The sequence below is a fragment of the Hydra vulgaris genome, chromosome 06 (genome assembly GCF_038396675.1).
Source record: "Hydra vulgaris chromosome 06, alternate assembly HydraT2T_AEP".
In the NCBI taxonomy this organism is placed as follows: domain Eukaryota; kingdom Metazoa; phylum Cnidaria; class Hydrozoa; order Anthoathecata; family Hydridae; genus Hydra; species Hydra vulgaris.
Window position 1 is genome coordinate 28,293,744 of NC_088925.1, and position 27,345 is coordinate 28,321,088.

The following is a 27,345-nucleotide window of genomic DNA, read 5'->3' on the forward strand; positions in this document are numbered from 1 at the left end:
ATATAATTATAATTATATAATATATATATATATATATTAATATATTATATATTTACATATATTTATATATATATAATATATATACATGTGTGTGTATACATGTGTATATTATATACCTTATATTATATACATGTGTATATTATATATGTATTTGTTAGGAAACATTGTTTTACACATTTACACATTTACAAAAATACATTTTGAATTACTTTTTTAACTAAAGCTAAAATTGCTAGAAAAAAAATTATAATTTACTACTCTGAGAACTAGTTCTCAGAGTCTTAAAAATCTTCAATATTTGCTTGATAGAGAAAGTAAATAACAGTTTTGAATATCAATAAACCCACTTATAAAATTCGTCATTGTAATCAGAAGACACATATTATTCAAGTTAAATCATTCTACTTTTGAAAAAATATCTATGTTTATATGAAATTCTAAAAAATAAGTCAACAAAATTTGGTACAATCTCTGTCTCTAAAATCAATCTTCAAAAAGCGTTGCACAAAATTTTAGTACATTTATCGGTTCCGTAAAACGCGATTTCCGCATACCTACATTTATGTATATTATATACAATTTGATGTGAAATCTAAAAGTTTTAAATTTGTCGCAGTAAAAATAAGTTATAAAACATAACTTTATTAAAATATTTTTTTTTATACCATCTGCATGCATTCTATTAACTCTTCCTTACCTTTTCCTTACGGCAATTTTTTTTTGTAATGGCTAGTTTAATGTGAAAATAACTGTCAATGTGCCACTTCCTCAACGTTGTCAAAACAACGTTTTATTAACGTTGGCCAAGTAACACTTTTTCAACGTTTTTCAATGACCATATTTTCAACGTTGGTATATGTAACGTTGAATAAACGTTGTTTCATAAATAGCTTAAATACGTTGAAAAAGCAGCTAATGTCGTTGATAAACCTTAAACTTTGCGACGTTTTTACAGTGATTATTTGCGTACTTTTATTCAACGTTGAATAAACGCAATTTTTTGAGAAGATAATATACGTTGAAATTTATACGCTTATTCAACGTTGAAAATGTGACGTTTAAAAAGCGGTTTATTTTTAACGTTGATAAAGCATAGATTTTGAATCGTCTTTATATATTATTACGCAACGTAATGGGTTATTATAATATATTACGCAACGTAACGGGTGTTATATCGTTAATTAATTACTAAAAGTAACTTATTTTTATTGCTGTTTTTATTAACCGCTAAATCGAGTAATAAATTACAGTATTACGAAATCGTTTAACCATTTTTAACTCTAAATAATTATATTAAGAGGTTGATAGTTATTAAAAACATTTTTACTTATAAAAAGCAGATTTTAAATACATAATTTTGCTACTTTCCGAGTATTATTTTTACAGATTTTACGATTTTAATTGTTGTAGTTACAATAAACTGGCATAAATATTGAAAAGTTTAGGGATGTTAAAAAGTTTAGGAATATTAAAATGGGATATTAAATAGGGATATTAAAAAGTTTTGAATTTTAAGAACCACTTTGAATCGGGTGTTAAAATTTTGTAAGGATAATTTTTTTTATATAATAAACTATAACAATAAACATATTTAAACTATTTTTAAAAAATGCAATTTTTAAATATATAATGAATTAAAAAAAGTTAATCAAATTTAAAAAATATTTTAATCACAATATATATTAATTATATAGTATATATTTATCACATAATGTAGCAATATAGAATATAATAATAGTAATAAAAAAATATAGAAAAATATGTGATAAAAAAAAATCATTAAAATTTAGTTTAAAAAATAATATTCTCGAACAATTATACTTTGAATATGATTTTAAAATGATCTTGCTACGAATAAGTCTAACAGATATAATGCATAAAAAGCGCCCAGCCAGTAACGTAACGATAACGTAAATAATGGAAATTATGCACAAGAAACATCAGCGATTAACGGGACGACATACTCCGAATGTCGAACACCAAAAGAAAATTTTGGTGTTGTGCCTTTAGTAATCTAAAATAAAAAATAATTTTCATTAAATATTCAAAATTGTCTAAATTCGCTCTCTAGCTTCAAAGTAAAACTATTTATGCTGGTTCGCTAGATTTACTATAACAAAAAAATATTTATTATAAAAATATTTTTCTGTTATATTTTTGTTGCATTGTTATCTGAAGAAGGAAATTCTGCTGATTATTATGATGACGAGACCGGTAAATTTGTTTTTTGACAAATAAAAGTTAAGCAAATTCTTAAACTTGAAAAATAGCTGTGAAAAAGTGTGGATTAAAATTTTTGAAAAAAAATGAACTCATTAACATCAATTATTATTAAGGCGGACAGGTAAAAAATTATTAACTAATCGATATTTTTTTTGTTGATCTTAATTCATTACCAACAAGGCTGCAAGCAATCACTATTAAGCTGGGAGTTACTAGAAAACAAAGAAAAGAGCAAGGAAACGGTTGACAGAAGACTTGAAAAGCTGAAGGTTGTATGAATCAGGAAAACATAAAGATGGTTTGATTATAAGAGTATTATCCTAGGGATAAGGGAGAGTATTATCCTAGGGATAAGGGAGAGTATTATCCCTAATGGAAGTAGTAAAATAAAAATACTCAATCTGAAAAACAAGTAAGTGCCCTGAAATGCATTCTATTGTAGAAGTTGTATCAACTCTTCCATAATGCCATATTCAAATAAGAGAATTGCAATAAGAAAGCCTCTTAAATCACACACGTGTGTAACCATCAGCATAAAAATTTAAAACAAAAACTAAAAAAAAATTTGAAATTTAGATATTTCCAAAGCAATAAAGTGCAGAAAAAAAAACTAGATGAATAAAATTTTTTGGAGCATGAAGAGACAGATAAAGTAAAAGAACGCAGCTTTGCTGAATGATGAGTCAAGTAAGAATGAGTTTTGGTTGATGGTACAAAAGATGATAGCACTTTTGCGCAGCAACTGTGATAGTATTTGTAAAAAAGTGATGCAACCTTACCACGATAGGAGAGTGGCTAAAGCTTGGCAAATAAAGCAGGTTCAACTACGTTTACAATAAGTTTTTAGACGTTGTCTAGAAGAGAAAGAGCATCATTAGGAGAACCAGCCCAAACATTACAACAGTATTTCTTACAGGGATAAATAAGAGATTTAGAGAGGAATGGAATCAAGAGTAAGATAATGACGAGCATGATAAAGAGAAACAATCTTAGCACATATTAACTTTGCAATCGTTAGTATATTTGGTTTCCATGAGAGGTAAGTAGTCAATGATAATCCAAGAACATAAGAGTAATTATGTTTTAAGAAAATGAGGATTTAGTGAAAGGGTTGCCATTCATTAATATAAGAATGTCTATAACAGTGGAACAGTTGTTTTCAGTAAAGAACTGAGTTTTGTTGGAGTTAAATGTTGCAACCCACTGCAAAGCCCAAAGCTGTTACAGAAAAGAGATCAGATTTAAGATTGGCTGCCTGTTCTAAGCAATCGAAAAGACATTTTGTGAAAACAGGAGAATAATGTTGAGTCATCTGCAAATAGAACCACCCTAGAAGTAAGATTGTTAGAAAGATTAATAATATAGATAAAAAATACAAAACCAGAACTTTTTCAAATTAATTTTAAAAAATTTTCCCAGATACACCAAATGAAGCAAGATTATGGAGGCCACCATGCTAAACTTTATCAAAAGCTTTAGATATATTAAGAGCAATAGCATTTGTCTCAAAAACCATGCTAATAATAGAGAGAAGACTGATATGACAATAAAAATGGAATCATAGATGCCAATTTCCAGCACACAGAAAAACAAGATTCATTTAAGCACTTATTAAATAGTTTAGAAAGAACTGAAGAGAGTTCTCACTTTTGTAAGACTTTTCTGAACTAATTTTGTAAGACTGTGATAGGAATGTTGGACCACAATTTATCTTTGTTAACAACACTGTTGAAGATTTTCAAAAAGTCTCTAGGGCTTAACTTCTGATATAAAGTACAAGATTTAGTCAACTGGAAATAATGGAGCTTAGCACCAAACAGCCCTTTTTTACATTGATTTCTTGCAATAATAAAAAAGCCTATGTTCTCAAAGAGTTGTTCTATTGAAAACGATAGAAAAACTGAGTCTGGAAAATAAGTCACAAAGTTAACTATCTGAGTAAGAGATTGAAAAATACAGGAGTTATGAGCTTTAGAACAACCACGGTCAGTAGTGTTTGAGTGAAGACTCAATAATGATTTCTCAAAAATTAGGTGAATCAACGCACAAGTATAGAATATAGCCATCAACACTGAGATCTGAAGAAGAAACAGCTAAATTCAAATTAGTCTCAAAGAGCAAGCAAATATGGTGAATTGTGCAGGTAAGATTCAACTTATGGAAAGTTACTTCAAAGACCACAATATTTGTAAATAAATTTTTTTATTAGAGCTGTACATTCATTAAGAGATAACAGGAAGATTTGCTAAAATAAAAAAAAGATTTAGCAAACAATAAGATATTTTTTAAACAGAGTTTTGCTCATGACACCTGATCTAAGATGAGGTCAACCATTGTAGTAGGCTGGTGAAAATTTAGAGATACGAATTCAATGACTTAATGAATTTAGAGTTTATTTAATAATGTGTTTTGGCATTAAAATCGGAAACAAAAAAAAATATATTACTACTATTAAGTATATAAATTAATTAAACTATTATTTAATAAATAAATTTAGATACTGCAGACTAAAATTTTATTTGCTTAACAGTAAAGACGATTACACATCTTTTGTCAAACAGTTGAGACCATTACAAATCCTTTGTCAAATATCTCTGGTCAAAAAGCATAACAAGATAGAAAAGATTTTAATGATTTACGCTCTTCTGTCTTACTGAGACAAACTTTGCTGAGGTTGATAAAAACAAGATTGAAAATACTCTAACTTGTTATGTTTAATGAGAAAATTATTCAGTTTTAAAATATGTCAGTTTTAAACATTTAAGTTTTAAAACGCATGCCAGTTTTAAAATTCTTTATTCATGGTCAAAGAAAATAGAATTTTTTTAAAGATGTAATGATTTTAAGTGCAAGCAGTATTGGTACAATAATGACCCAATGTTATATATATGTGTGTGTAAGTGTGTGTGTGTGTATATATATATATATATATATATATATATATATATATATATATATATATATATATATATATATATATATATATATATATATATATATATACTTCTTTATCCATGGATTAATATTAGAAATAGTTTAAAAATACTTACACCAGGCAAGTATTTAGCTGGTCCAGGATTTTGAGTTTTATCAGTTGGTAATGCACTTCTACCTGCCATTGAAAACATTGGAGCTTTTATTTTCCATGAGTTAGGATCTCCAGAATTATATGTACCAGGTCCAGGAGTCTAAACAGTTTATATTTTATAAAATACTATAATATTTTGATAAATATTTATAATACTTTAATAATAAATTTTCTAATGCATTTTTAATGCATGCATATTTATAATGCATACATATATGACAACAGTATTCCATAGAGGAATAAGAGAGGCGGAGAATGGAATCAGGAGTAAGGAGATGGCAAGCACCATAAAGAGAGACAACTTTAGTAGATGCTAACTTTGCAATGGATATGTGATTTCCATGAAATGTAAAAGATAATCCAAGAAAAGTTAAGTAGAAGACTCAGTAAGAACGTTGCCATTCACTAATATAGGAATATTAAAAACGCTGTGATAATTATTAACAGTAAACAAATGAGCCTGGTACAAAATCCAATTAGTTACTGTTTTATTTACAAAATCACCAGCCACTAGCCACCGCAAGCCTGGAGCTAAAAAAGAAGAGAGATCGCATCAGCTGCTTGTTTTAAGCAATCAAAATGTGATGACTTTTTGTTAAGAATTGAGTATATTGCTGTGTTTTCAGAAAATATAGCCACTTTAAATGTAATATTGTGGGGAAGATATAATATAGATGAGAATAATATAGATGTGAAAAAATACAGGACCAAGGATGGAACTGTGTGGTATCCCTAAAAGTTACTGGAAATGAAGAAGCATATTGACCTTCAAGGACAACTTTAATACTGTGTTTAAAAAGTAATGATTCATTAGTTTTTAAAACTTTTCCAAATACACCAGATAAAGTTAGTTGATGGAGAAGTCCAACATGCCAGACTTTATTGAAAGCTGAAGAGCAATAGACCTTACTATACTGCCTCCATCTAATGCACAATAGAGCTTTTATGTTAAAAAAGTTAAACCTGCAAAATGAGAGAATTGAAATCCATACTGATTGTAAGTAGTTGTTTGACTCAAGATGAGATACTATAAGTTTGTTAATTAAATAATCAAAGCCTTGCTAACAACAGAGAGAAGACTGATTGGATGATAGTTAGAAGGGACAGAGTATAACAATATAAGATTAATTAAGAACAGGATCAAATTTGCATTTTTTATTAAAAAAAAAAAGATAAGTGTATAGAATAACAAAATTTGGGGTAAAGCAGAAGAAACAAGAAACAAATATTACAAAAATAAATAGAAGTTTATTGTTTTTCAAGTTTGTAGAGTAATTTGTGAGGCAAGATAGTGTGAAGAATTTTTTAACATGACAAAATATTATCTTATCTGAAGTTATTACCATTAACTTATTATTACCTTTTTAAGATCTTCATTGAAGCCACCAAATTTTGATCGAGCAGACATTGAAAATGATGGTGGTGAGGATTTAATTGGAATTTTAGAACCAAACATTGCTGGCAGATTATAAGAACTTGGTCCAGGTATGTGATCTTTTTTACCATAACGAGTTCTTCCAGCAATTGTAAAAGAAGGAGAAGTTTTATACTTAAGAATTTTTGCATTTTCTGTTTGATAAGTACCTAAAAATTAAATATTGCGGTTAAAATTAAAAATTAAATAAATTAAAAATTGCGGTAGTGGTGTAGTGGTAAGAGCGCTCGCTTTGTAAGCGAGAGGTTCGGAGTTCGACTCCCACCACGTCCCTGGAAGTACCGCGCTCAACTTAGTTTCTCCGCGCAGCGGCCTTGCTCGGTTGCAAGGTTCGTGTTTCGGAGTTAAAGAGTTGAGAGAGGGTTGCACCACGAATAACAACTAAAAAAAAAAAATAATAAAAACACAAAAAAATGAGTAGCCTCCTCGACTGTAGTGGCCCCCCTCGGGCCTTGGGGAGGTGAATAATTTAAAAAAAAAAAAAAAAAAAAAAAATTAAGGTTTTATTAAAAAAAAAAAAAAAATTAAATGACACTAAAAATTTAAGACTAAGAACATGACAAAAACTTCAAAAAACAAACTTAATATTGAAACTGAAACCTCCAGGAAATAACAACTGCACTGCTTTGATTTAGAGGTTTTAAGTTGACCTAAAAGGTACTCAAGATGTTTCAAAAGATAAAAATACTTTGGATGTGCATGAGATGTATTCCATAAAAAACATTCGTTTTTGGGATTTATACGCTTTTTAAAATTATCACTTTACAGAAGAAATTTTAACTCAGTGGCAGAACTAGCCTTTTTTGGTGTTTTAGATACTAACTTTCAAACAGAGTAAACTCAAAACATTTATATGTTTATACTTGTGTCAAAATAAGGAAGTTTTGTAAAAATATCGGAATGATTTGAGCCTGGGAACAAAAAAGCCCTTTAAATTTTTCCTCCTGCTCTTAAGATGAGAGCAACAAATTCATAAACTTTTTTTTTTTTTACTAATTTTAACTAAAATCATATTAATTTAAAAATTTCCAATTTTATGTAAAAATCTTTCAGCGTTCAATAGTTATGGCAATATTAAATTTGTAACCCCCTCAAATTGAGGGGAGTTAAAACTTTAAATAGTCGTCATTTTTTGAAATTTCTTATTGATAATGACTTTAGTTAAGAATACTTCAAAAAAAAAATTGTTATCTTGTAGCTCTTAAGTTTGGGGCAGAGGGGGAAAGTTTTTTGGTTTTTTTTTTCCAGGCTCCAATTATCTCAATATTTTACAAACATCTTTATTTGACATAAACATACAAATGTTTGGAATTTACCTTATGTCTGGAAGTTTGCTTTTTCAAACACCAAAAAATGCAGAATCCAAATCTGTCTTAAGTATATAAATATGCCTTTGCTATTCTTTTAAGATTTATTTTGGACCTAAAAAAGTCTCTGTATAAAGGCTGTTTGAAAATTTACTTTACATTAAGGTATTAAAATTTAAAAAATTTGCTAAAGATTCATCAAATAATCCCAGTATTGGGTCATAATGAGCTTAACAAGACAAAGGTTTCATAAAGAAAACAGGAATATAACTTGTTTTTGCTGTCTAAATAAGGATGTAAAATGTCATAAATTAGAGAATAACCCAGCTCTACAAGAACTTATTTTTCTATATGTCGATCCAGGGTTTAGTTTGGGAATCAATCTGAAGTTTGTTCAACATGTAAAAAATGTTTTCATTTAAAAAAGGTTAAACAAAAGTTTGTCATTAATGCTGATTTATTGATGATACATGAAAATGTAAATATATATAAACGTATATAAAATACTATATTAAACAATTTTAGACTGAAGGGAATATTTCTCAAAAAATAGAAGATTTGTGGAAAATTGGAAGAAGATTACTACAGAAATATGTAGATTAAAGATACTGGTCTATGCGTATGTCCCATTTGGTGTATTGCAAAAGAGAAAAGAAGTCATTGAAAAATCAATCTTTCTGAATTTATTGAGGATTTTAGTAAAGAGCCTGAGTCCTCAGATGTGCATCTTTTTGCATAGATTGCTGCCAAAGGGTAGGTAAAGGTATCAGACATCCTTGCACAAAATCTGCAATAGTGCAAAATCTACATGAGCTCATTCTTTCTCAAGACTCAAAAACTTCCCAACAAGTTATTTCCTCTGTACTAAAAGATTTGTATAAAACATCTGAAAATTAAGAATTAACTGTAGCAACAGGTAAATGTGTTTTTATATTTTTCTATCTATCTACATTTATCATTAATTTTATAATAATAAAAATAGATACGTATATATTGAAGTCAAACATTGATGAATAGAACATTTGTCTTAGGAAATATATCTTTTGTAGTAGGTAAAGCTCTTCATGTTACTCTTTACTCTGAAGATGTGCATAAAGCTATTTTAAAAATATCTTCAGATACATTATTTACTAAAAAAAACAAAATGGATCTTCCCATCTCAGCAATCGATTGTATAATGACAGAGATACGTAAAGATTTGGACAACAAACACACAACAATAGAAACTGCAAGGTTTTAGATACAATTTAGAAAGATGTTGTATTTGTTCCTGAACCGTGGGAACTAATAAAAGAAATTTGTGAACACAGAAAACTTAATCCCTAAAATTACTTTATAAGAGTTAGCATTGATGGGGGTCAAGGTTCACTGAAAGTCATAATGAACATCTTCAACACAGAAGAGCTACAATCAGAGAAAAGAAACATGAAAAATGCAGGGGTCAATACAGTTCTTATTTTGGGTCTTGTACACGGAGTACAAAAAAAGTAATAATAACTTGGAAAGGCTTATTAAATTACTTAAGTTAAATGAGCTAAAATACACAGTAGCTGCTGACCTGAAGTTTATTAATTGTTTACTGGGCATTTCTGTAAGTTAAACATTAATTACTTTGTGTAATTGCATGATATTTTGTAAAAAGTGATTGCTTTTTATTACTTTATCAATATTATACTTAATATTTTAATAAATTCTTTTTTAATACTAACACTTGCACACGGAGGAAAGTATGCTTGCTGTTATTGTGAAGGAGAAAAAAATAACAAAAATTGAAAGTTGAGGACTTTTTAAAGTTTGACTAATTGGCATCAGGAATTTATTGAGGATGGTGAACTTTATAAGCACATGAAAAAATATAAAAATGTTGTTCAAGCCTAATTGAGGAATCTAAAGAAACTCTTGTTATTGATATAGTTCCGCCTCCTGAATTACATTTGTTTGAACATATTGTTACACAAACAACAGATGTTCTGATGGCTGAGGACTCAACTTAAAAGTTCTTAATTAGTAAGATTTTAACAAGGCACAGTTACAATGGAGGCGGATTTGATGTACCTAACTGTCAAAAAACACTTTCTTGCTTGGATGAGCTTATAATTATAGCTCCTCTCCTGATGATATCTTGTATCGAGACTTTAAGTAAATTCAAAAAGGGTACGAAATTAGTTTTCTTTTTCACCTATAGTTTATACTATATTTATTAGTTTTTATAAATATAATTTTTTTAAACTTGTTCATTTTAGTGACAGAAGAATGTTTTGGAATGAAGATTTCCCTTGAATTCAGCAGAGATATTCAGGAATTTGCCTCAGAAATGTGCAACTTGCATCAGTATCTAATAGAATACACGACACACAAGATTTTCCTAGGCTGGAAATTTCACATCATACACTCACACCTCATCATGTTTCTAGAAAGAAAAAACAGACCTTTGGGAACTTTCAGTGAGCAAAGTTGTGAAACTGTTCACAAAAATATTAACAAGACAATGAAAAGATTTGCAGCATTTTTTGGTGTTTGAGAAAGCAAACTTCCAGAAATAAGGTAAACTCCAAACATTTATATGTTTATGTCAAATAAAGATGTTTTGCAAAATATTGGGATGATTGGAGCCTGGAAACAAAAAAACCCAAACAAAATTCCCCCACAATTTATTTTTTTAAGTATTCTTAACTAAAATCATTTTCAATAAGAAATTTCAAACTTCGTGCAATGATAAGATTAGTAAAAAAAAAAGGGTTTTTTTGTTTTCTTTCAGGTCAACTTAAAACCTCTAAATTGAAACAGTGACTAGGTATATATATATTCTTGCTTTTTTTTAATTGTTTTAAAGACCAGAAATTTTTTTTTTAATGTTTTTTTATTATTATTTGAAAGACTGCCTGCCCCAACCAAACCTTCAGTCGATGTAGCGGCACTTCCTTTTAGCAGCAGGCTATATGATAGTCGATGTTGCAACACTTCACGCATGTTATCAGTAAAATAATAAAAATTCAAGATTCAGAATGTTTTAAAAAAAAAAAAAATAATAATAATAATAAACATTCTAGTCTTTATATTTGCATTTTTGTGGTTTTTTTAAAAAAACATTAAATTTAATTAGTTTCCTTAATTAAATTAATGAAAAAACAATATTTTCCATGAAAAAAATCAAAAAGGTCTTAAAACCCCTATAACATCTGGTATTTTAGAAAATTCTAAAATACCAGGGATTTTAGAAACTTAAAACTCTGGTATTTTAGAAATTTCAAAAATACCAGAGTCCATTGATTTGTTGGCATTTAGGAAGGTAGATTGTTGCGAAAAGAGCTTTTTTAACATGAATTAAAATGGCGTTCCCGAAACTTGTTTATTATTTATATGTCGTTTTGCCTTCAGTTGTTGTAAGGAAGTGAATCTTGAAATTAGCCAATGAAAAATAATTTTTCAGCAGTAAAACAAAAATATTCTTTATTTAACCGAGTCAAGGGTGCATTGTTTTAAAGTTCATCATTTATTTTATATATTTAATTTACTACAACTGATTGTTAGTAGATAGTTTTTATTTGTTTTTGATTGATATAACAACATTAGATTCTAAATTTCTCTAAGAAATCGAATCTTATCTTTAATTTAGAGATAAGAAGCTATACAAATTGTTTGCTCATTTGAATAAAGTAATAATAATGTTCATGACAAATATTTAGTTAAAATAGTTTAATAAAATATATTACATTGAAATATTCAACCGATGTTACCTGTTATGTTGGTGGCAAGAATACACAATTTGGTGAAATTATTTTAACATCTATATTTTCACAATACTATGCATTTTTGAATGTCTACTTTCAAATATCTATATATATATATATTTTTAAATTTATAATGGTGAAGACATGTTCATTAGAGGAAATATCTAGTTAAAAAAACAATAAATATTAATTTAAGCGTAATTTTATGTGGTTATTTACACGTTAATTGTCATGTCAGGTCAGGCCATGCCATGTTAGGTCAGGTTATCTTGCTACTGGTAACATGTAACCCAGTACAATCTACTTCATGTCCTGCTGTCTGGTAGGATACATCTTTTTAGGCAAAGGCTAGGAGATGCTAACTCCGACTTAAAACACCCCCTGCCTTGGGGCTCTTGGTTGAGTAAGGCTAGAGATGGTGTCTCGATAAAAATACTCATCTTGGGCAGATTTAAAATGCATCCGGCTACGGTCTTGTTGAAGGCCTTCTAGGCAAAGACTTAAGGGGTAAACAGATTCTATCTGTTGACCAGCCTTGCACCCTTTCTTTATCTATTAGACTGGCGCAGATGTATTTTTAATACATTTCCAGTTTAGGATGTTGAATGCTGGATCTTCTTGACTCATTGCATGGGTTTTGCTAGTGTCCCTGTTTTTATGACTAGGCAACTCATTCTATTATCTCCAAATGAGGGTACAGCTCTAAAACTCAGTTTTGTGGTTCTGAGGCCGGCTGGTAGTCAGGTTTCCCGAACTCTGTGGTAGCTCTCAGAGAGGCAGATTCCATCAACAGCTGAAAAATATCAAAGTATTAACAGTGCCATGTTGCGCACTTTTGTACTTTTGGTGTGCCTTGCGGAGGCCACATTTGGAGCCCTTTATTACGGCTTAGGGTTTATTAATAGTAATGAGACATTTGCTTGGGCTATTAAGCAGTGTTTTGAGTACTATCTAAGCTTTGAGTCAAGTTTTTCAATCAAATTTAAAAATGAATAAAGTACCAAAAACTATAAAACGCAAAAAACCATCATCATCACCAAGTTCTCTAAACCTATCGTTCACTAATATTCGTGGTCTTTGAAGTAACTTTTCTTCTGTTGAGTCTTATCTCTTGCAAAGTTCACCAGACCTACTTGCTCTTTGTGAGACTAATTTGAGTTCGGCTGTCTCATCTTGCGATCTTAGTGTTGATGGTTATCTTCCTTTAATTCATAAAGACTCAAATAGTTGCATGCTTGGCCTGGGCATTTACATTCGTAAGAATTCACCCATTTGTTGTGAAACTAGATTTGAATCCACAGATTATTCTTTTATATACTTTCGATTAGCACCACTTCACTCTATTGCCTTTCTCTTTGTTCTATATTGCTCCACTCTGATTGGCTTGGCTCTAGTGTCAGTGATTCTGCAGGCATTAAATCCACAACTTTTGCCTTTCTCAATCCCTAACTCAAATAGTCAACTTTCCAACTCACTTTCCAGAGAACCCGAATCAATTACCTTCTCTACTCGACTTATGTCTTGTTTCTGATCCTAGTCAGTGCTCAGTTTCTCAGCATTCACCCTTAGGTGCTTCTGATCACAGTTTGATCTCTCTTAAACTAATATCTCATTCTTCTTCCTCACCTGAATCCCCCTATTATCGTACCTCTTACAACTACAGTAATGCTGACTGGGATTCTTTCCGTGATTTTCTCCGTGATGGCCTGTGGGTAGAAATCTTTCGTCTTCCTGTCGACAAATGTGCTTCTTACATAACTTCGTGGATTCAGGCTGGCATGGAATATTTTGTTCTCTCTCAACGATTCCAGGTCAAGCCTCACTCTCCTCCATGGTTTTCCTTACACTGTGCTGCTGTGATTGCCAATCAAAACCATTACTTCCATATTTATCAGCAAAACAATTCTCCAGAAAACAAATGTCTGTTTATTACTGCTAGAAACCATTGTAAAAATGTTTTGTCTACCGCGAAAGCCCGCTTTTCTCAGGTCATGAAATCTCGTATCTCATCTCAAAAATTAGGCTCTCGTGACTTCTGGAGAATCTTTAATAGTATTAATAATAAGGGCGAAACTTTAATTCCACCTCTCTTGTATGGTTCAGACTTTGTCACCTCACCTAAAGACATAGCTGAATTGTTTGCTATAAACTTTTCATCAATATCATGTCTTGATTCCACTAGTTGCGTTCTACCTGATATTGCCAACAAACAGGTTGATCCATTGCTTGACATTCGTATCACTCCAGCTTCTGTATATAAAGTGATTTCCTGCCTCTCATCTTGAATCTAATAACTTCAATATGGATTTTGATCTTCTCGTTCTACAGCTGATTTGCTAACAGTAATAACTGACAGGTTTTATCTTGCATTAGATAAAGGTAGAGAGGTTAAGGCCATCACTCTTGACATTTCAAAAGCTTTTGATAAAGTTTGGCATGCTGGTCTTCTCCATAAGCTTTCTTCTTATGGTGTATCTGGCAACACCTTTAAGATAATTGAATCCTTCCTTTCCAATCGTAGTATAAAAGTTGCCCTCGACGGACAGCACTCTTCTTCTTATTCTGTAACTTCAGGGGTCCCTCAAGATTCTATCCTTGGCCCTATACTCTTTTTAATTTACATTAACGATCTTCCAGATATTCTCATATCTAAGGTGGCATTGTTTGCTAATGATACTACCATTTACTCTTGTCGAGATAAGAAAGCAACACTCTCTGATTGCTTGGAAGGGGCATTTGAGCTTGAAAAGGCTCTAAATTCTGCTACAGCATGGGGCTCACAGTGGCTGGTGAACTTCAATACAGATAAAACTCAATTTTTTTCAACCAATTGTTATCGCAACAATTTAGATCTCCCTATATTTATGAACGGTGATGTACTCGATGAGTCATCTACTCTTCATCTTCTAGAATTAACTCTTACTTCCAATCTTACTTACAACCCAATGGAAGCCATATATCAAATCAGTTGCAAAATTCGCATCTGCTAAGGTTGCATCTCTTTACCGAGCTCGTCACTTTCTTACTTCGGATTCTATTCTCTATCTATATAAATCTCAAATCCGGCCTTGTATGGAATACTGTTGCCATATCTGGGGCGGTTCTTCTGATGATGCCCTTTCTCTTTTAGACAAGGTGCAAAAAGGCATTGTAAACATAGTTGGACCTGCTCTTGCAGCCAACCTCCTACCATTATCACATCATCGCAATGTTGCTTCTCTTTCTCTTTTCTACAAATACTATAATGGGCACTGCTCTAAAGAGCTAGCGTCTCTTGTGCCATCTACTAAAATTCATTCTCGTGTTACTCATCATTCAATTAAGTCTCATCCTTTTTCTGTGACTGTTCCTAAGTGCTCCAAAAACGCTTATTCGTTTAGTTTTTTTCCTCGAACATCAGTTATTTGGAATTCGCTTCCTTTATCTTGCTTTTTTGATTCATAAAATTTTGCAATCCTTTAAGTCGTCTGTCAATCGTTATATTGCTCTACAATCTTCATTTTTTCTCTTCCAGTAACTTCCAACTTAAATTAGTGGTTGCTTGCAGGCTTGTTGGAAGCGAAGATGTTTAAAAAAAAAAAAAAAAAACATTTTAAGATTACATTGCATCTCAATCCGTTACAATTGGTAACAAGGTTTCATTCTCTAATTATTAATAAAATATTAAGTAAATAAACTTAAAAATTCAGTTATTGTTTGTTCATCATTGCCATATTGCTAAATACTCTTTTATTTTATTTTTATTGTAAAATAGCTTCGTCTCAGTTGGTTACTTTGTCACGAAAATAAAATAAAGTCTCAATTTGCAACGTTACGTCTTAATTGTTTTTTTTTTAACTTTTTAAAGTGTAACCAATTGAGACATAATGAAAAGTAACTAAATCTAGATTTGAGATGTAACTAAAATATGTCTCAAACATAGATTTTTTTAACGTTATGTTACAACTCAATTAGTTACCCTTAAAAACAAAAAGACAGTGTAATGTAAAAAATTTATATTTGTGACATATTTTAATAACATTTCAATTCTTAAATGTTTTACGTTACGTTATGTCTCGATTGGTTATACTTTTAAAGGTAATAAGTAGCTTATAAGGTAAAATAACTTACGGTGCTTAAGTACTGTAAGTTATTACATTTTCAATAATCAAATACATAAATAATCAAATACATAAATAATATTGTTAATAAAACAATTTTGTTAAATACTGTAACTCATGAGTTATGGTATTTAACAATGCATTTGTCGAGAAATTTGTAACTAAAAAGTATATCTTTTAAAACTGCTTATTATCATCGTTTATTTTATTGTAAAATAGATTCGTCTTAATAAGTTACATATTTTAACTATGTCTCATGTCTAGATTTTGTTACGTTACATTACATTTTTTTTGGTCAATAATGCAAGCACTATACTTCATGAGTTTTTATAAACCCACAAGCAAAAATATATATAAAATGTTAACCTTTCTAATTTAATGTACCTTATTCATAATTAGCTTAAGCCATTAATGTGTATAAATAGCACTTGTGTATAATATATATAAGCCATTAATATGTATAAATAACACATTTTTTCTGTTTGCGGGATGGGGATTGATGGAATAATCTTAAATATGATAATTTGTTACCTCTGCTGATCAATTCAACTTCTATTTTATTGATTTAAAGATAAACTTATTTAATAACGCAGCTGCTTGTCTTTGCTTTGCCCCTCCCCCACAACTATTTCGAAAGCATTTGACTTTTGCGATGTCTTTTCCGGAACTTTCTACTAATTTTTTTATTATATGTTCTCCAATCACTAACCAATCACTTTACACTTTTCATTTACCTATTGCATATATATCAGTTAAAATTTAGCTCAAAGAGCATATTTCCTATTATTGCAACTCTTTAACTATTTAACTGAAACATTTGTCATCCAGAATCACAATACATTTAAACTCAAACTTTTAATTAAACATGCATTTAATATTAAGATAATTAAACATGTGTTTAAATATCTGTTCATTCGCATTGCACTTCAGTTTCACAAACTTAAGTGTAATGCGAAGTTGAATGTTAATTTTTTTATTTATTATTTGTTTTTATTTATGGATAACAGCACAGTGATTAAGATAATTAATACCTTATCTTAGGTTCTAGAGCTAAGGCTCTATGTATGTTGAGTTTTAACTTATTGTTAGTGTGTGGGATAACATGTTTGGTTTTCTCTAAAATAATTTGATGAACGTGGGAAGACTCAACATTTGAGAGGACATACTACTAAATACCAATTCACTAAATTCACTAAATATATATCAGACCTTTGGCACATAAATACATTTTGATGTTAAAATAAAATGTACAAAATGTCTAGATTCTAAATATATTGTGTGTGGTATTGTGGTGTACCGATTACTTGTATGATTCACGAATTAACAAAAGAATGTTAGATTTTGTGTTTCTTACATAATGACATTACACAAGTGTAGTATATATGTGGTACTAATTCAGGAAGATATTCCTTAACATTTAGCACTCTCTATCATTAGGATTAATTTTTAAGTAAATGCATTAAGAATACCTCTTGCGCATTACAATCTAACAACTTTCTTGAAAATATATCAGTGTCTATCTATTTAAATGGGCAAAGTTAGGGCATTTGGCTCAGCAGTAGTATGTCCTCTCAAATGTTGCAATATAAGAAGGCTTTGATGGCATAGAGGTGGCTTTTACTTGCTTATTTTGAGGATGATACCCCGACGGGGGTTTCAAGAAATGAGCATTAAAACATTCGAAACATCATATACCAGAGTATTGAATCCTTATAAGGGTCAATACTGTATCTATTTCCTTACGAGAATCTGGTATTATACAAATTTTTAATTTTCTTTAACGCTGATATCTTTTTATACCCTTTCTTTTAGTAATTATGCATGCACTCTCCCTATTATAATAAATGTTTCTTTTTGTTGTGCTTTATGTCTAATAAATTAAGTTATTTTGTTATATTGTGTTAATTAGTTTATCACATTATGACTACCACAACGATGGCAATTATTAATAATTGTTTTGGTTCTTGTAAAAGATTTTTTGAATATTTATCTTATAAATTCTTATGGTTTTAATTAGATGTTTCCTATTTTTTGTTTAAGGCTGACAGGTTCATGTTGCATGGGGGTACACAGATTTATTCTGTTTATCGCTATTTGAGAATATAAACTAAATGTAAAACGAATGCGTCCACCAAAACGGTGCATATTTTTATAAAACAAATTACTCAACTAAAACAATTAACTAAATGGTATAAATTATAATTAAATCTGTACAAAGAAAAAAACAAATAGCTCCATGTTAACAGCATTAATTTTGATTTAATATAAACTAAGCAATAAACGAATATTTCTAGCAATAGGGTATTAATTATAATTAAATGTAAATTAAGTATAAAATATATATTATAATTACATATAAATTATGTAAAAAATAAATTGTTCCACTGCTATGGTATACATTCTTTAATACTAAGTGCTCCATAATGCGGTGTTTAATTATAATTAAATATAACTTAGTATAGAACGAATATATGTGGTCAAAGGGGATTACTTAAAATAATTAAACATTAACTAAGAATGAAACGAACATTTCACCGATTATAACTAAATAAAACCCTAACCCTAACGTACACTAAAATTAATGCTAATTTTTACCCTAGTTTTATAGAAAATATATATTCTTACACTTGATCAATTTCAGCTTTGTTGTTCCTGTTGTCTTTTTAATTCATAAGTATTTACATACATTTTTTTGCATTTTTTTCAGTTACAGCTATCAATAACCAAACAAAAGTGTTGCAGGAATCTAATAGTATGTAATTTTATGATTTCATTGCATAACTGTGATGATCATGCTCGTAGTTTTTTTTTTTTTTTAATTGTAAATTATACTCTATAGGTGAGCTCATTAAAATCGAAAAAGAGACCAATCATCTTTTAGGGCCGATTCAACAGCTACAGTGGGAGACTGTCAATCTAATCTGCTCAATAACGAAAGCTCACCCAATCAAGTGGCTGAGAGTGATGTAAGTAGGTCAACAGTTGTGCAAATCATGTGTGTCTGAAATTATATTTTGTTGTCTTTTTTACAATTTTGCCAAAAAGTTTTCTAATTATTTTTAAATATTTATAGGCTACATTTATTGATGCAGATAAGCAAAGCAGACGCTTAGATACTTTAAATAGGTCGAATGCAAATTCATTTACAATTGATTATATCAAATGAAAATTTGGACTAAACTATATGACAAGTCATATCTTTGAGCCCCATGGAAAGGCTGGTAGGAAAGTTTTTTTAATTAGGTCATGCATATATAGAGGTAGTGTTATAGAGCAGCAGTTATAATGCTCACCTTTTTTTATAGGCGGTTGGCACAGGCTGGGGGTTGGTGTACATATGTATGGGGGGAGGGTACATATATGTCTGAATAAATGCTCAACTAATAAAACAATTTCTCATCATCAGATGATTCAGCTTCACTATAATAACTTAGTGCCTATATAGCTCATATAGGCACTAATTTAGCATAGTGGAGCTTAATAATCGAGCTATTTACACAATCTATAAAGTAAAGAGACAATTGACATTCTGATATATATCTTTATTTCATATTATAGAACCACAGCTCCTGATGCAGCAAATCTCAAGGAGCAACTAACAAAAGTTTTCACCAATTACTTGCGGACGTAAGTCTGAATCAGAGTGGGTTAGATTTGAAGAAAAAACGAAAGTCATCAACCTTGCAACTTTGTATTTCAACAGATTAAAACAATATGTGCTATACTATTTATTTAGTTTTTAGTACGTGAAAAATTTCTTTTATACAGAGTGAAATTTTATTTCACTAAGAAATGTTAATTCAAACTATAACTTTAACCTATTATCAGTAATTCAAAAGACAAATAGACATATTTTCCTTCCATTCAAAATAAAAAGATAATTCAGTATGTTATTAGCTTGGTTATTAGATTTATGTTATTATAATAATACTAAATATTATGTTTCCTATACAAACAGGGCCACCAAGAGGGGGGGGGGGCAGGCAAGTTTGTTTTGGGCAGCAGATATCCAATATATATATGTATATATATATATATATATATATATATATATATATATATATATATATATATATATATATATATATATATATATATTTATATATATATATATATAGTTCTATATTCTGTTGCATTTGGGAAGCACGGAAGGAAAAAGTGATTCTTACGCCAACACATACGTCACTTTTAATTACTTTTGACTTTCGTCCAACATGTGCGTATTGGACGAAAGTCAAAACCATTAATTTAATTACAAATTAATCATTTTTTAAAAAGACCATAAAAACGCAAATTTAATTGACCAGAATGTTTTAAAAACATTCAGAATGTTTTTAACAATATAAACAATGTTTTTATTTTTATTTTTTTTAATAAAATGTTTTTATTTTTAATTATTTTAATAAAATGTTTTTATTTTAATTTTTTTTACTGTAAATCATGCGCGGAGTGTTGCTACATCGACTATCTTATAGCCTGACTCACAAGGGAGTGCTACTACATCGACTGACAAATAGCCTGACTCGCAACGGAGTTCTGCTACATCTACTATCTTTTAGCCTGAATCGCAAGGGAGTGCTGCTACATCGACTGAGAGTTTGGTTGGGGCAGGCAGTCTATCAATTAAAAAAAAAAAAAATTCCGGTCTTGCATTTTAATTTTAACTTTTTGTCAACAAAATATGGAAAAAATATACATATAATTAACATATAAGAGTTCTATATATATATATATATATATATATATATATATATATATATATATATATATATATATATGTATATATATATATATATATATACAGTGGCGGCTTGTCAATAGAGAACATAGGGGGCCGACCCCACATAGATTTATTTAAAATAAAGTATTAGTTTTATTATTAGTTTTATTATTATTATTATATTAGTGTAAATATGTATTTATATATATGTAAATATGCAACTATTAGCCTAAACTATTTGCAGACAGGTTCTATAAAAATAAATAGTTTTTAGTTCTAATTTTAAATTATTTTATTTTTTCGGTAATATGTTTATTTGCAATTTATTTAAAGTATTGTAGCATTGTTTTAATTCATTGCCAATAACGGCTAGGCCGATTTTTACTGGCCCTATTTAATTTGTTTGTGGTAATAATATTTTATATGTGGTAATGGTTTATTTGAATGTATTACTTTTTTTATGAACTGAGTACCAAGAAAGGGTGGCCAGAGTTTCTTCTTCTTTTTTTTTTTTTTTTTTTTTTTTTTCTTTTTTTTTGTAGAAGAATGCAGTAGAAAATTTATTAAGTTTAAGCACTGTACTCTCCCACTTAAAAGAGTATTTTGTTTAGCCAAACCAAAAAAATATAAATGTTAATTGTTTACAGTTATAAAATTGTAAACAATTAACATGATTTTTAAAAAAATAAAAAAACAATTAATCATTATATATTATTGTGAAAAAAAATATTAAACCTGAAGTTAAAAAAGTGACAATTGTTGGCACTAATCAAAGGGGAAGGGGGCAACCAACTTATAAAATACAAGCATTTATTTTCTAGCATGAAACATACATAATTCATTTTCTAATGAATATACAGTTAAAGCCATTAGACCTTTATTGCATTTTTTCATGCTTTTACCATAAGATTCAAATTTTGATAGTGATTATCAAAAATGTGTGCCAGATTTTGCAGCAAATATACAATGTAGTGGTCTTAAATGGAAATTAACAAAAGTTAATTATATTACTAAAAGTTGGTTGCCCTCTTTCCCTCTTTGATTAGTGCCACCCCAAACTCCTGCTGCCCCCTCAACTTAGTGAGTTGAGGGGGGGGGGGGGGTCCAGACCGCCTATATTTTACTAATTTATTGCAGACAGTAGTATCTAATCAGAAAACTTATCTGTAAAGACTTGTGGATGAATAGAATAATGCTACAGTTAGTTTTATTTTGGCATATTTTAGCAATTTTATGATTTTTTCCAAAGTTAAGGAGGTCATAATTTTTTTTCTAATTTAACACAAGTTAATAAAAACCACTTTTTTAAAGAGAGAACTATCCAGAAAATAGTTCTAGAAAAAATGAGACACTTGTTGAATGTGAGAAAAAAGTTATACAGCTCTAAAGTAGTCTGTTTTGACCATTTCTAAATCGAGGAGGGCCACTGTGTCATGATTCTAAGGTTATAATTTCTGAATCATTGTACTTGGAAGTCTGAAATTTCAAATTTAACCTATCTACATAATGCACATAACAATATGTAAAAATCAGGAAATCAGAGGTGGTGACCCACAGGCGATTGGTTGAAATATAATGATTTGACCCATGTGTTGTATTATGAAAAAAATATTTAAAAAACATGTTTAAAAATTTTTTAATGTTGTAAAAGTATCTTTTTTGTTTTTGTTGACCCTTTCACCATTCTCAGAAATCTTTATGTGAACTTATCAGAGAGTTCAATGTATGTGTAATGTTACATTCTTTATTATTTTATCGATTGGTAATTAAGAAGCCCTTCTTGACTAAACAACTGCTGATAAAGTTTGCTTTTAAATCATGCCAAAGTCATAGTTAAGTTAGTCAAAGTCATTGGCTAAACATTTCTCGTCATTGGGATCCGAAAACCAATTTTGGATCAAAAAAATTTCAATTTTAATATACAACATTTTCCTCTGAATCATATAAAATATTAAAATAACTAACCAATACTAAGTGAAGTTAAGTTGATGTTGGAATTACCCATTTTGTTGAAAAGCTGTTTTTAGTGATATTGGCGCAATTAATGCCCTGTCCCAATTATGCATGAAAATAACCTCGTTGAAACAATTTCTGAAGTATCAAAGTTGATAGAGATTGTTTTAGTCACGCCTGTGTCTACAGCTGATGCTGAGCGGTGTTTTATTACTTTAAAAAGAGTTAAGACACTTTTGAACTGTGTATATATATATATATATATATATATATATATATATATATATATATATATATATATATATATATATATATATGTATATATATATATATATATATATATATATATATATATATATATATATATATATATATATATATATATATATATATATACATATATATATATATATATATATATATATATATATATATATATATATATATATATATATATATATATATATATATATATATACACATATATATATATATATATATATATATATATATATACATACATATATATACAGTGGGTGCTCATATTATTAGAAACACGACCAAATTTTAAAAACTTTGTGAATAAAGTTAAAAATTAACAAAACATTTTAACAAAATAATTTTTTTTATTTTACAAATAGTATGTATGTACTTTTTACTTTAATCTGGGAGTTTGGCAACATTGCATTTCATCTCATTATGAAGTTATAGGGTTTTTCCCGAATTTTGACAATTTTGGCAGTTATACCTGTGTTGTTGTCGCGTGAAGTGCTGTTTGTGTATTGCTCTCTTTTTAAAGTTTTCAAAGATTTTTTTATTGTTTTGTTATTGAGTTCTATTTATGTGTCTATTTTTTACAGTTAAACATGATTAAATCAATATTTTTACATATAATTTGACTTCTATAACGGTTTACTAGAATCACGTGTTTTGTTCAATATGGGAAAGGCAAAAGATGTTTCACCCTCAAAAAAAAGAGAAGTTGGAGCATTATTGAAGAATACTTCTTATTCTTAAAGGTGTATAGCATCAATGACAAAGGTTTCAGTGGCAACAGTCAACCGAATAAAAAAAAATCTGGACAAAAATGCTGATTATACTCCTCAACGAACAGGACATTGTGGTAGAAAACGACTAACAATGCCAAGAGACGATAGAAAAATACGAGATATTTGCCTAGAAAATAGGAATAAGCCTAGGCGAATACTAACCACTTTAATAGAAGATGCTGGAATACCAGTATCTCCAATGACAGTTCGTCGCCGACTCAAAGAACAAGGATTTAGATGCTGTCGACCTGCTAAAAAGCCTAAGCTCACTCTAGCAATGCAACAAAAACGCCTTGCTTGGGCTAAAAGTCATCGGCATTTGACCGTTGATGACTGGAAAAATGTAAGTACTTCATTTATAATTGTACACATTCCATTTAGAGATTTGCCTACATTAAAACTTTGACTTATAAGTTTTTTTGATGTTGTTTAGGTATGTTTCTTGGATGAATCGACAATCCAGATATTGATGAACAAATCACAGTTTGTGCGTAGACGAGCTGGAGAAAAATTCCACAAAGACTGCATCTTAGAACCTGTAAAGCATCCTCTAAGTATAATGGTACATACCATTATACACACTATTATACCACTATACCATTATACACACTATTATACCACTACACACATTATACCACTAATGACAGACCATATGGTCTGTCATTAGTGGACATGGAACAGGGCGCTTATATATCGTTGAGGGAACTATGCGCCAGGACCAATACATAAAAGTTCTTGACACAAGATTGGTACCACAGTTGAAGGAATGGTTCCCAAAGAACCAAAAATTTACATTTATGCATGATTCTGCCCCATGCCATAAAGCAAAGGTTACAGAGTACCTAAAAGCAAAGAAAATTCCAGTGCTACCATGGCCTGGAAACTCACCAGATTTAAACCCTATTGAAAATCTGTGGGAGATCATGAAAGGGGAAATTGCTTCTGAAATGATCACCAACAAAATACAATTAATTGAAAAGATGATCAAAGTCTGGCACAATAACATAGATATTCAAAATAATGCAATAAAATGCATAGAAAGTATACCAAGAGGTGTAGAAGCGGTAATAAGTGCCAAGGGAGGGATAACAAAATACTAAAATAAATCACCAATATGTAATCTTTTGCTTGTACAATAGTGGAATTATTTTAAAAAAAATATAAAAAAATATGTTTTTTGTAATAAATATAGACCGCAACACTCAAAAGTTACAAAAAAATAGTCTGCAACCTTTTTATTTCTATAATAAATAACCTTTAACACATAATTTTCAAAAAAAAGACAGTGTTTCTAATAATATGAGCACCCACTGTATATATGTGTATATATATATATATATATATATATATATATATATATATATATATATATATATATATATATATATATATATATATATATATATATATATATATATATATATATATATATATATATTTGACACTTTGTAAAGATAATACTAATAATACTGTTTTCTGTGGAATCTGGTTGGCACTTGACACTATAGATGGATGAAGATGATTTATGGAAAATTATAAAGAACATTCAATATGGTATGTAAAAAAATGTGGCATGTGTTTGCAGGATTTACTTGATATATTTACAATTATAATATAAAAGAAAATTTTTAGTATTAAAATAATAATAATAATAATAATAATAATAATAATAATAAATTCAAATTTTTTTTTAATAACAGTAATAAAAATAATAAACACTAAATCAAACTTTGTTGTCATTTCAAAACTGTCAATAAAACCTTCAAAAGCATAGCATTAATTATTTTTATTACTTAATACACAGGTTAAGATTTGTCACTAGATTATTACATAAAAAGCTAGAAACAACATTATAGTTTATTCTTCTTATTTATTCTCTTATCTTAGAAGACCTGTAATGGATACTGCATAAATTTCAAGGTCACTTTCAATATTGATTTTAAACTATTTGAAAAATAAAGGACCAAAAAGTTGATGTTTTAAATACATAAGTATTTAAATATATAAGTTTTTAAATATATAAATATACAAGTTTTTAAATTGCATGATTAGCTACTTATTAATAATTTTTAATTTAATTTTAAAAAATGCTACAAAAATATATAAAATTTAACTCTTCAAATTTTTTTTTTTTGTAATTTGGCTTAATTCAATTTTTAAAAACAAAATATACAGAGACCAAGTTGTCAAAGCTTTTTACATAAACATGCAATGTAGCAGATATGTATCTCAAACCTATTTTCTATATATTAGTACAAAACTATTTACAATTATATGCTACAACTTGCTACTCATCGCTTTGTACAAATGTTTTCATAAAAAATTCTTTTTATTATCATTTTATTTATTTTTATTTATAGTACTATATAGTTACAAATAATAAATTTCTTGAAGGTGATCCATTTCATTGACTTTTAATAAAATTTATAACTCATCAGAAGAAATACTTATTAAGATGTATAAATAATAATAATTATGTTTAAAAAATGATAAGAAAACAAATTAAAAATATATTAAGTAGATGTTTTTGTCAATGGAAAATCATTTTAAACATCTGCTAATCTAAGTAACCATCTGCATAAATATTCTTTATTTTTTAATTCAAAATATATTTGTCAAACCTGGAGCTGGTGTTATAAAGGTTGTTAACTCCTTTGGACGATAATGTAGGGTATATTCTGGAAGCCCATCTTTTCCAAACCGTGTTACTTTAGGATCAACTTTGTATGCAGCAGGTCCAGGTGTTGTTTCATCTTTAAGTTTTGTTTTGATTCCAAAAACATAATGCGGAGCTGTTTTTTTTGTAACATCATGCCCAACATACCCAGTTGTTCCAGGCATCATATAACATGGCCCTGGTCCACGAAACATTGCACTTATCATTGGCTTTTTGTTTTCTGTAGCTTCAACAGCCATACTTTATATATATATGTATGAATATAATGTACTTCTAAATAAAAATTATATTACATTGCAACTTCATAAAAGAGTGCTCAAAAATAAAAAAGATGTACAAATATAGATAGAGAGCAAAATATATATAAATAAATATATATATATGTATATATATATATATATATATATATATATATATATATATATATATATATATATATATATATATATATATATATATATATATATATATATATATATATATATATATATAGCGAAGAATGGTGTACTTTAGATGTGTGTACCTTAAAGGCACATCAATTGTGCTGCCATCTTGAATGATGAATTCAAACTGAAATTTTAGTTGCACATACTGGCCATTAATGGCTCATAATAAGTTATTTTAACACTGCTTAACACATTTGTTGTTAAAAATAAAAGTTTGTTTCCAGTACCAAAAAGTAACTTTTTTAGGCCTTATTATTTTTTTACTACAACTGTAGGTATAAACTTTACTTTAAAAACAATTATCAAAATTTGTAAAGCATGTTTTCAGCTGCGTTTATGGATGCTTGAAACTGCTTAATTTCTAACCTATAAATATATGGAAGCGATTTTGTAAAAGCTGTGGTAGCGGTGTACCTTGAAGGTGTAACTTGGTAGTAAGTGACCAGGGCCCTGGCCCCTGAAAAATGAGACTTTTTAAAAACCCGACCCAGGCCCTGGCTAAACTATAAGATTTAGCAGGGGTTGATAGCCAGGGCTAGAAAAAAATTTACAATACTTTATTTATTATAATTTTATGCTTACATTTACTATTTATTAAATACTGGCATATATTTAT

At 29.0% G+C, this 27,345-nt stretch overlaps 1 protein-coding gene across 1 annotated transcript; it reads right to left on the bottom strand.

Annotated features, from left to right (window-relative positions):
• Positions 1-1,582: 1,582 nt before the first annotated feature.
• On the bottom strand, positions 1,583-26,562 carry LOC100203772 (ciliary microtubule associated protein 1A). The gene is made up of 4 exons (XM_065799792.1): positions 26,228-26,562; positions 6,672-6,895; positions 5,274-5,411; positions 1,583-2,014 (listed from the first exon to the last, which is right to left on the bottom strand). Exons 1-4 carry the CDS (start codon positions 26,520-26,522, stop codon positions 1,925-1,927), a joined length of 747 nt encoding a protein of 248 aa, XP_065655864.1. The 5' UTR covers positions 26,523-26,562; the 3' UTR covers positions 1,583-1,924.
• Between the last annotated feature and the right edge of the window lie 783 nt (positions 26,563-27,345).

Coding starts and splice junctions, on each gene's coding strand:
- LOC100203772 (XM_065799792.1), bottom strand. CDS start 26,522: ATGGCTGTTGAAGCTACAGAAAACAAAAAGCCAATGATAAGTGCAATG. Junction 6,896..26,227: donor CTTTATAACACCAGCTCCAG/GTTTGACAAATA, acceptor TTTAATTTTTAG/GTACTTATCAAACAGAAAAT. Junction 2,015..5,273: donor CAGCTAAATACTTGCCTGGT/GTAAGTATTTTT, acceptor TTTTTATTTTAG/ATTACTAAAGGCACAACACC.